The sequence below is a fragment of the Lepisma saccharinum genome, chromosome 3, assembly GCF_977018435.1.
Source record: "Lepisma saccharinum chromosome 3, izLepSacc3.1, whole genome shotgun sequence".
In the NCBI taxonomy this organism is placed as follows: domain Eukaryota; kingdom Metazoa; phylum Arthropoda; class Insecta; order Zygentoma; family Lepismatidae; genus Lepisma; species Lepisma saccharinum.
This window is the reverse complement of record NC_139231.1, coordinates 53,777,278-53,789,575: the sequence shown is the minus strand read 5'-3', so window position 1 is coordinate 53,789,575 and position 12,298 is coordinate 53,777,278. Positions and strand designations below refer to the sequence as shown.

The window sequence follows — 12,298 nt, the reverse complement described above, 5'->3', positions numbered from 1 at the left end:
CCCCAAGATTGTTTCGACATGATGATTGGAAAATTACCTGTTTCAACTAGGTGCTGATGTCCTCCGTAGATGTTAGCTCGTAGAATAGACTTTTTCCAACAGAGTGTCGAAGTGTAGAGTGATGGTTCTCAGAGGTTTCAAAACACAGCTCTGTCCCTCTGGTGTAATGAATGTCACTCTCCCCCCCCCACCCCACCCCACTCACAGAATCCACACTATTTATCATCCAAGGATTGCTGCCGTGAATTACAGGTTGATGTACATGTCACTTCCTTGAATCTGTTTATTACACCGAGTGAGCCATCAAGACTGATGTAACTTCTTTACTCAGGAATCCTTGAATTCCCAGTGTCTGTTTCCTGTCTGGGATTCTGATAGCCAAAAATCGAGAGAAATTATCTTTCTGTTTTAATAAAATATACAATATTGTATGGGCGTTATATGATTTCACTGAACAGCTGCTGTTTAACATCCATGTGTTTTATAATGGATCAACTCGTAATATATTATTGCAATATCCAGTCCACTGTAGTAGGAATGCTCAACAATGATATCCCTTGCACCACTCTAATGATTATGATACTTTCCTTTTACAATTGCAACTAGAAAGACTATGATTACACAATTGTCACATAAGTACATAATGACAAATTTTGCTTTAAGAAATGAGAATAAAATTTTACAATTCATTTCAAAAACATTTTTTTTCTTTAGTCAGTAAGAAAGCATTAGCAAATACACACTTATAGGTAGGGATGTGAAGTTTTTGTTTTTTATCCCTTAATTTCAGGGTTATTTTTTACTGCAATTCGATGTTATTTTTTGCTATTTAAAGCTAAATCCAGTGTTATTAATTGAAAATCTGTGTTATTTTTACATACATTTTTACGGTTACTTCTATGCATAAGATTTTCACATTGCTTTAGTTATGGAAAATTAAGGCAAATTTTAGTTTTAATGACAAAAATAAATAAATCGAAGGCTTACCTTTGTGAGAAATTACCAAATTTCTTACATTTGGGAAACTATTTCATCTCATGGGTCACTAAATATGATATGTTTATTGAAGGATATCACCCAAATCTTTGAACACAATCATATTTCAAACTTTTCACTCTCACAGAATAAAATTTTCAAAAATTGTTTTCTTAAATTCAGTTTTCAATTTACATTAACATTGATGATTTTCCATGCACGCACAGATGGTGTGTAGTAAACCTTCACAGTATTCACTCACCACACTTCCTATACAAAAAGCACTTCTAAATAGAAAGATAGCATATTTTTTTTTCCCCATTCACTCCATTGGAATGATTGTTTAACAAAGGCTTCCACACTTTGAAGTGTGATGTACACCTTGTCTTCTATCCTTCTTTCAAGCTTCTCAAAGCCTTTGACAACTGAAAGTTGCCGGTTTGTTTCGCTCGCCTTACTTTTCTTCTCGGGCCTACCCGACAGCATAGTGGTAGTGTCGCCGCCTTGTAATCAAGTGGTCCCGGGATCGATACCCAGTGGAGGCACCACAGTAGCTTGGATTCAACAAACTATAGGTCCAGTCTTAATTAGGCTAGTGCATAAAGTGGTCGTGTAACACCCTCTCACTTCATTTGCGCTTAATCAAGCAATCCTTCTGCTACCATGTTATTTTGCAATTCAGCGATTACAAAATAATGTAGTTCTATCTGAAGCATAAAGTCTTTCAGGAGCAAACTAATGCATTCACTGCTGGCTTTGGGATGCTGCAGAGTACACCACATAAGGAAAAGGAAATGAAAGACACTGCACAAACCGTGCAGCTTCAGTGATTCTGACTGACTGAAATTTCCCTAACAATGTCAAAAAATCACTCTCAGACCTCAAAATATCATTTGGTGTACAAACATGCACCCACACCCCTATGACCCTCCCCACACAACAGGTGTTTCTCCCTGAAAAGTTTCCCGTTCCTACGAAACTTCCCTTCTGAGAAGATCCCCACGGCAAATTCTATTTCAGGACGAGGTCAAAGCATTGTCATACATTTCTGCGCCAAACCGAAACACATGAAGCATGACAAACTCTTTTGAATCGAACATTCACTAGCTACACTATAAATGGACAAATCTCACAGCACTTCTGGTAGTTCTTTTTGAACGGAAGAAGTGTTATGCCCAGTTTATAGTGCATATTTCACGTTAAAGTGTAAAATTCGGTGTTATTCTGAAAAATGGCATAATCCGCGTTATTTCCGAAACACCAAAAACTTGCCTCCTTAACCTACCCAAATACATTTAAAACACTTTATTTTGCTTCCTACAACTTTTCGGTGTTATCGTTAAAACGAAAACTTCACGTCCCTACTTATAGGTCGTTAGAAAAAAAAACCACTTTTATCAAGACTCGTATTTTGTAATAGTGAAGTATTCATTATTCCCAGTAAGCTCTCTAATTTTAACATGTTTTTATGTAAACAATAGTTGCCAATGAAAAGAAAACCAGAATAACTTGCAAATTACCTGTAATGTACAAGGTGCATTCAAGTTATGAGGTATATTTTTCTTTCATGAGTGAGAGCAAGTAGAAACATGAAAATTGCTTTAAAAGATGCCAGCATTCTAAATGTGAATGCTAGACAAATGGCAGCATCGTCCAGGTTATAGAAGAGTAGTGACACTGGCTGGCATCAGAATTAGAATTATGTTAGACAAAAAAGATGGTAATCTTCAGATTCCAAGAATAGTGTGTTCTCATCAGTTTTCTCCACTTGTATGGGATGGCATCGTCAGTTGAGCGAAACGTATGTAGAAATTATCATGGACTGAAAAATGTGTGTTCAAGAATATGGAAGTTTGACAAATGCTAAACACTGTGCAAGATCTATGATCTGAAAACATGATCACATGAGTGGAAGAAGTTGTTTCGGAGAACTACCGATCAACTCCCAGGCAGTTCTTCTGTCACACACCATCCTACATGAAGACCTGATAGGTGCTGCAAATGCTGATCAAAAAAATGCAAGGCTGTAGGTGTGGCAATGAGTCACACAGTTGTGACATGATAGCAAGAATGTTGCCTTACTTTCGTTGTCACAATACAGTAGAACCTTGATTTTACGTTTTTCAGGGGTTTAAGCAGCAAAAACTTAAAACGTGGGAAAATGTAAAATTGAGGAAAACTTTATAACTTCATATGTTGGGACTATTAAGATTGGGAAAATATAAAATCCGGGAATGTAAAATCGAGGTTCCGCTGTACGTGAAATGGGTGTTGTTTTTTAACTCCGAAACAATAGTGTTGCATTAGTAATTTTCCAGTAATCTCTAAATGTCCCCATTAAAAACATTTGCAGCAGTCACGGTGGCAACATTGTGAAAAATTTAGTTCAGTATGTTTACAGGAAGAGTATGTTGAGAAGTGTCTTTTTTTTAATAAAATAAAATAAAATAGGAAGCCATAGGATTTGCAGGTACCTTGCATTTGGGCTAGACAACACTAGACACTAAGTGGACATATATGCATAGAAACTAACTGAACTTACCTTAATGTTAGTTATAGATCCACTGTGAGAACTGAAGGACAACTGATTTGGAAGAGACTTCAGCAAATTTTTATTCTGCAAATTAGATGACTGGCCATTAGATTTCTTTGTTCTTTTATCCTCATTTTTAGGTGACTCACATTTCTTACTTTGTGAGGTTGAGTAACCACTGCTACCCTGCACTGAACTACATTTCGATGATGTTTTACGAGTGACATCTCCTTTGGGAGATGGACTGTGGTTTTCTAAATGTGACGATCTTTTTATATTATCACTACCAGATTCTTGTTGAACTGAACACATGCTACAGTTATTCTGCTCACCATGTTTCACAAAATTTGGACAACTTGCACTGCCCTCTGAATGTAATTCCGCAGGGACTGTACAAGAGTATCTTTTCTTCTTTCCTTTCTGGAATAACTTGGCACCCGGAACAAATGTTATAATGTTTTTATCATTACGCTTCTTCTTCTTTTTGGGGTTTCGAACATTGGTCAACTTTCTCTTTTGTGAGGTATTATTAACACGAGGGTTATGCACACCGCCACTAAATGAAAGACTGCTATCAGGATACGGTCTGCTACTACTGAAGAAATTGAACCTATTTGGCAAGTTGAAGCACTGCTGAGGGCCTTGACTTGCAGGATGCAGTCCTGGTGCCATGTTCGAGAACACTGATGGTGGTGGACCATCTTGACACCGGAAGTTAAGTGATTTATATAAGAACATTTTTTCTTGCATTAACTGGCACATTTTGTTGTCAAGTTCCATCAGCCTATTAAGAACTTTAAAAACGTGTGAATTGTCTGCCAATTTATTGTTCTGAAAATTGGGTAAACTTCTACAAGGGGATGCGTCTTCTGCTAATCCACTGTTATCCTTTTCCAATATTGGCTCTGTGTTTTCATTATGTATGTGTACACCACAATTACTTCCAGTTTTTTCATTGAAAGTCCTCTCATTTCTGGAAGTTCTGCTGTAATCACCTACCTCCTTGTTCTGTGTATCATCATCACTCTCGGTGGTTGTTGTCGACACTTTTGGAATATCTCTGCAAAAACTGCTGCATGAACCAGTCTTCTCTGAAATCTTTGATTCAGACCTTGGCACTTCCTTACAGCTACTGAACACATTCTGAGTTTTAAGTATTGTATGGTCAGTGAATCCCTCTACGGAATCCTGCACCTGTGTTATTTCTCTTATGCAATTACTTGCAAGATTCACCGAAAACACTTTCGACTTGCACAGTTCTTTGAGAGGCAAAACAACACCACCACTGCGTAACTGATGAAGTGGAATTTCATTCATGTCCGTCACTTCACTTGGCTTTTCAACAGAAGGCTCTTCAATGTTCCACATGTCAATATCTGGCTCCTCTAACACTGGCGTACATGCTTGAGTTTGAGAGAGCAGGTAGAGCAACTGGTCAATGGTACCCAATGATGCAGTTTGAGTGGAAACTTCTCTCGAGACGCATGGCTCATCACCAACTACATCTTTCACTGTAGATGAGTCTTCTTTATTTCTTCTAGTTCCTTCCCCTATGATGAAAATGCAAAAGATACAATACAATATTTACATCCTATAAAAAAGGTTTCCTACCTTGTACACCTAATATTCTACAATCTTAGCATTATTATTTTCATTATTAAATGAACATTATAATTTATTTACTTCCTCCCGACATGTTATTGCATGATATGATATCTTTTTAAATGCTACAGGACTACATACAATAAAAATATTCAATACATGTGTTATAGTCATTAATTATGCAGTACTAGTATGTAATTTATCATGTAATATGCTGACCATAAACTGTTGCAACCTGCATCGTATTCACATCCACAAGTCGAACATGGTGAATGTTTGAGGAGCAAAACCATATGTCCAATTTACCATAAAAAGAGTTACGTCCAGTTAATTAAACCCATCTATTATAAAACATGCTTAATGGCATGACAAAATATTCTGCCATGATGCACATGTGTGGCATTTAATGTCTCAGCTGTATGCTTCTAATGCACATGTGCATCATGTATGCCTACTTCTTCACATCTACTTGTTTAGCAAACACAATGCAACATCTTCATTACTAACAACATTTATTAGCAGAGATTCCTATTGTATGACAAGTTGGCAATTTAGCAGTGAGTAACTAGCTTCATGAAAGGAAGCGTAAGAAAAAATATTTATAGTATTATTTTGGTTGATGGCAAGGAAAAATAAAGTAATTATAAAAGGTAATTTTAGATCTCGCATTTGCATTTTCTTGATTCAGAATATTGCATTCCATACAGATTACATTATTTTTTTTTAGTTGAATTCAATACGGAAGACAGATGGTATGTTTAATTATGGTTCCCCTTGATCTAACCTGTCTCTCTCACAACCAACTGAACTTGGCATAACTCTTATACATTTTATAGGGGGATGTTAAGAGACTTTTGACTCACCCTGTACAATAATATATAGTAAGCACTGACAAGAAGAAATTCTGGTATGACTTAAGATAACCGGACCCCTCTCCGATTTTCTTCATATTTGACATACTTACTAATTGAGGCCTGCTAATGACAAATCTGAAGTTAAAATTTGTCGGAAACATCTAGAAATTGCAAAATAATTGCAAACCATTAACGCTAGCCCAACAAACCATTGACATGTGGTTAGGTTAGTTTCGGTTAGGCAAACATAGTTAAAATTTGGTGTCATGGTAGCATATTTCCTTGAGAAACAAAAAAAAAATCGCAAAAATGGACGGTTTCCATTCCGAAAACTAACGTCTTATTTTAGCTTATTTTGCAATTTCTACATCTTTCCGACAACTTTTAACTTCAGATTCGTGATTAGGAGGCCTCAATTAGTGAGTATGGCAAATATGAAGAAAATCGGAGAGGGGTCCGGTCATCTTAAGTCGTTCCGAAATTCCAACTATTAAAAGAAGTATAACATGTGGGCTCATGAACAGGGAAGTGTGAAGCAATGGGCGAATAATTATGAAATGGATAGTAATACAGGGATGTTTAACTGCAGTGTGGCCGCTGTGGCTCAGTCAGTAACACGTATGACTACCATGCTAAAGGTCCCGGGTTCGATCCCCGGCCGGTTCAAATCCGGGAACTTTTCTAACGATGGAAGCGGCCCCGGCACCCACCCAGCGTCGAATAACATCGGTACCTGGGGGAAACCCTGGGAGCTAAAGGCAGTCAGGGGCATGATGCTGATCACATCACCCCCACTCACGACCGGATCAAGAAAGTGTGGGGCGTTACCCCCACACCCCCTATACGCCTTCATGGCGTGGTGCTATGCACAGGGGAGCACTTTACCTTTTTTTTTACCTTTATAGTAATACAGGATTAGCATCAAATGATGTTCCCACTTTGAAACATATTACTCACATTTAACACTGCAGTGGTTGCACGGATCACAATTGTGATCCACTCGTATATTTTCACTGCAGTTTGACAACACTTTTGACCTTGGATCCCAGTGTACATTCCTGAAACTATGATTGTTCAGCCGTTATTTGAAATTTTTCCATTGCTGACTTATTAGAAAATAATGTGTTAAATTATAGAGTTTAGAGGATGTCAGATGATGCACAAGATATGTTTTTAGCAAGTCAAAATCTAAAATTAAGAATTTTGCACAAATGCATACAGGGTATCATACCAAATAGATTAAAAGTAGGATAAAATACTTACCACTTGTGTCTATCTGGTTGTCTATGGAAGTTGCATTTTCTTCCTCTCTTGCTGGCAAAATAGGTGTAGCACTTCTTTCACTCTTAATCCGGAACACTCCTGGCATGATTTCATCTGTCTCTGGAGCACTTGAGACTTTTGATTCTATAGGATGTCCAGCACACTCATTGTCACTTACGTTATTCTGAGTAATTTCATCACTGTTCCTTTCCTTGACACTAGATACTTCACTCAAAAATCTTCTAAATTCAATTTCACTAGAAGTTAAATTGCTATTTCTGGATTCAATGTCTTCTCCATCATTGTCATCCGAATCAACAAAAATACAATCAGGAGGAGGGGGTTCGATTATCTCTATATCATCATCTGAGCCATAGTTTGCTGCTGCCTTTTCCTCATCACTTGTTAAGAATTGAGGCTCCATTTCGAGGATCTTCTCTATTTGAGCTATAATTTCTTGAGGCAAACTAGATAAATTGACTGATGCAAGTGGATCAAATATATTCCCGCAATCTTGAGGTTCATCCTCGTCTTGACTTCCAGATTCAGATGCTTTGAAACGACGCTGGGAAAGCCTTTTGGACAATAATGCTCGGTGTTGTTTAACGAGGTGCTGCATCATGAACTGGAATTTACGAGATTTTGGATTATTCACTATCTGTTTCAAATTGGTTTTTCCCATAGCCAATAACTGATTAAATATTTGCTTTCTTAACTGTCGGGTAATACTGACAGCTTTACGGCCCACAATAGCTGAAGAACCATCATTTTCCTGATTAGTCTCATCGAAAAATGTATTCTGAACATCTTCAGTGATGTTTATTGAAGATGATTTTCTTTTTCCATGGGAAGAATTACAATCACTTTCTCTTAAATGAATGTAACTGCCTTCCATTGTGTTGACATCATCATCCTGTTCTGGTATACAATTCCCAGTAGCTGATTGTTGATCATCACAAATTTGAGAATGTTCATAAGGTTTATGTTTTTCGAAAAGATCCAAGTTTTCTTCATCATTAGATACCCCTGCAGGTTCCTCAGTTCCAAGTTGATTTTCCTCACCATCTGCATTTTTATCTTGTCCCATCCCAATAACTTTCCAGTCATCTGCTGTCAGTTGAAGATCACGTGGAAATTCTGACTTTTCACTGGAAGGATTTGCCCTGTCATCCATCTTCGTTTCATCATTAGCCAACAGGTTACTCAAAAGCTTTGGACTGCTGTTCTTTGAAGCCAAGAGAGACTTAAGTTTATTGGTTTTCTGTGCAAGGGCCATTTTACGAGCTGCTTCTGAACCAGGAGGAGGAGGGGTGTTAACCTGTGGTTTCACAACTTGCCATTGTTCAGGCCTAAGTCTGTTATTCTTAAATTGCTCGCTGGAACGAAAGTTGCTCCTGCCTTCTATCCTTTTGAAAGGTGCCGCAACCCTTCTCTGTTGTGAAGAACCACCATGAACACCACTTGCACGAGCATGGCCTGTGTTAATCCGGTGTGTGCTTCCTTGGAATTGAACTCTACCACTGTTTCTAAAGTTAAAGTTATTGTTGTTTCCATTCATCCATGATTTCAGAAATTGATCTGAATACAGTTGATTCCATATATCCTGAAAGCCAAGATTCAATGGATTGTACATTTGATTCCCAGACATCTGAAACATATGGGCATTCCTGAAGGAATGGGGGTTTTCAAAGCTGTAATAACCATTCGAATGCTGCTCATATTGATCCATACTCCAATCATATGGATTTTGCCTCTGTTCTCTCGACATTATGAAGCTCTCCAGTTCCATTAAAGTGTCCAGAGAAAAGTATTATGACTCCACCCTATGAATGAAGTGGTGTATCTTTTCTTTATACACCAGGAAGTTCACAATATATCTTGATCCTCATTAAGCAATGAAATGGGCTTTTGAATCTGAAAATAGCAAAAAATATATTTAAAAAATTATATTCATCACTAATATAAGAAAAATAAGATTCTGTAAAACTACAATCTGAATCTAGAAAATTACATCTTCAGGGAAGTGCTCACTGTAACATTCTAAACTAAATAGAAAAAAAAACATTTCACCACGGTAGTGTTTTACACAAGCAGATATGATAAGATCTCAGTGCAACTATATGAATGAAAAGAATTAATACAACCATATTAATATTGAACTGTAATATGAAACATTTTGTTTTGAAATTATGAATATGATTAGCAACAAGTCAAATAGCAGTCTTTATAGAATTTCTGACCAGCTTCAACAGGTAATAACTAAAATGAACTTTAAACAAGAAACAAATAAAAATAATAGGGGCATTTCATCATTATGTGTGACATTTCACACATAAAGTGTAAAGTTCTACACGTGAGATTGGATTAAAATATTCATAATGAATGATGTTATGTGAGTGTCGCTTTAAAAATGTAGGAAATTTTTACTTCATTTGTCTGTGAAGCATGTTGGCTACTGATGCTAATAATTTTTGTTGGTGAAATACGAAAATTAAATGCATTCACAAACATTAAACGGTAACAGTATGGTATAGGGACAACATATTTCTTCAAATTTACAGGAGAAACTACTTACGAAACTGAGTTTCTGTAGACTTTTGAAAGCTCGTGGAAGTGTTTTCTCCCTTCGTTAAACTTATTCGGCCGGTAAATCATGTATTTTTCAACATTAATGACTCTCCGATGCACAAACGCTCTTGCCTCCATTACGTTCGAACTACGTGAACCAAATGTTCCGTGCATTCTATGACGTAACCCCCGGTCAGTGTTTCCAAACTCACCATTGTCTTGCCAGAACATGACAATTTTAACTATGTTTGCCTAACCTAACAGAACCTAACCTAACTTTGCGTGCATGGTTCGTGGGGCTATTTATGATTGGTTTGTGAGGCTATCCGTGCATGGTTCGTGGGGTTTTCGAACCCGGAAAAAAAGTACAAAATGAGTAACACGAAAGTAGGTATTTTTCGGTGAAGAAGGTTGCAACACTCACTGATCATCGACAATGCTAGTCAAGATTTCTCCGCCATATTGTGTGTGAGAGGAACGAACAATAATTACTCGATATGTGAAAAATTGAAGCTATTTTCATGAAAGAAGTGAAATCCCACCTTAAACAATGTTTCGCAATGCATAATAGGTAAGTATGAATGTAAAAAATGACTAAATGAAGGAGTGAAATGTGTTTTTCCTATACCATACTGTTACCCATTAAACCTTAATGCAATTAAAAAGAATAATAATTTCCAGATTAATTCATTTTCTTATTTACATGGAGTGGAGCCACTTTTCATGGAATGCCCAATAGAACTAAAATAACTACCAGCTTCAACATACGTACAAAGTGAACCAATAGGTAGAGAACAAAACCTACTCAAAAAATGATACAATTTTATGATTTTACAAGTTACAACATAATTTTAAGATTCTACAACAACATGAAAAGGAAGTTGAGATCAGTGTTTGGGAGTAACTAGTTACTCGTACTGCAGTTAGAAGTAACACTTACTTTTTGAGGAATTCTAACTGTAAATAATTACTTTTAAAATAAGTAACTGTAAAAAGAGTTACAGTAACAGTATGGTATAGTGAAAACACATTTCTTCAAATTTACAGGAAAAACTACTTACGGAACTGAGTTCCTATAGACTTTTGGAAGCTCGTGGAAGTGTTTTCTCCCTTCGTTCAACTTATTCGGCCGGTAATCATGTATTTTTCGACATAAATGTATCTCCGATGCACGATAGCTCTTGCCACCATTACCGTCGACTATGTGAATCAAATGTTCCATGTGTTCGATTATGAAACCCCTGTTAGTGTAGCAACCACGTGGTAGTTTTACAAGATGACGTGTGAAGGTAGCATTGTGAATATTTTTTTTCCAATTTAGTTTTCTATGTTTGCCTAACCTAACCTAACATTCCGTGAATGGTTTTTGGATCAATTTTCACTTAAAAACTTTCTGTAAATAGTTTGTGCGGCATTTTTCGGTTAATGTGAAGGTTGCATTGTAAAATTTTTTTTTTTCCAATTTAATTTTCTATGTTTGCCTACCCTGCAAATTTCTTATATCGGACAAACGGATTTCTTCAAATTTACAGGAAAAATTACTTACCGAATGCAGTTTTATTATAGTTGTGGAAGTTATGGGAAGTGTTTTCTCGCATCGTTCACTGAATTTTGCCCGTAAATCATCTATTTTTCGATATAAATGTGTGATAGATGCACAAAAGCTGTTGCATCCAATTCCTTCCAGCCGGATGTTGCCTGTGTGTGATGACATAATCACGGTCAATGCCTGTCAGTTTCCAAACACTTGTTTTCGTAACTCAAGAAGGTATGTTTCCGCAAATGTTTTGTGGGGCTATGAGAGAATGGTGTGTGAGGCTACGCATTTTATTTTCTAAACTAATTTTTAACTATTGTAACCTAAACGTGACCCAACCTAACCTTACCGGAAATGGTTCGTTTGGCTATGCGTCAATGGTTTGTGGGGCTACGTAGGAATTTTTGGGTGCAGTGAGGTGGAAACACTGCATGCCTAGTACGGTAGTGAAACTGTGACCGCCATTTTGTGTGTTACCGAAAGCAAAAAGAAACGAAGAAAACTTACTTGATATGTCGCAAATAGAAATAAGCAAAATGCCACCTTCAACAATGTTTTTCAATGCAGAATACGTAAGTACGGATATTCAAATTAAATGAAATAGCAAATTTCAGCCGTTTGTTTGATATAAGAAATTGGTAATAGTATGGTATAGTGAAAACACATTTCACTCGTTTATTTCCTAATTATTTACATTTGTACTTACCTGTTATGCATAGCGGAATATTTTTGAATGTGGGATTTTGCTTTTTACACTGAAAAAAGCGTATTTTTCACATTACAAGTATTTATTGTTCGTAGCTAATTCACTTTCGTTACACACAATATGGTGGGCAAATCTTGACTCGTCAGCTGATATGCAGTGTTTCCAAATTTATTAACCGAAAAATGCAGCACAAACTATTCACAGAAGGTTTTTAAGCTAAAATTGATCCACAAACCATTCACGGAAGGTTGGGTTAGGTT

The 12,298-nt window shown here is 36.8% G+C and overlaps 1 protein-coding gene across 2 annotated transcripts in view; it reads right to left on the bottom strand.

The window, feature by feature from the left end:
• Positions 1-12,298, bottom strand: part of LOC145985041 (uncharacterized) — a 47,502-nt gene that overhangs the window by 31,286 nt on the left and 3,918 nt on the right. For both annotated transcript variants that reach the window (XM_083118556.1, XM_083118555.1), the window contains exons 2-3: positions 7,228-9,141; positions 3,518-5,058 (exon numbers count right to left, since the gene is read on the bottom strand). In XM_083118556.1, coding sequence (XP_082974682.1) covers positions 3,518-5,058; positions 7,228-9,016 — 3,330 coding nt within the window. In that variant the 5' untranslated portion in view covers positions 9,017-9,141. The remainder of the gene's footprint in view (positions 1-3,517; positions 5,059-7,227; positions 9,142-12,298) is intronic.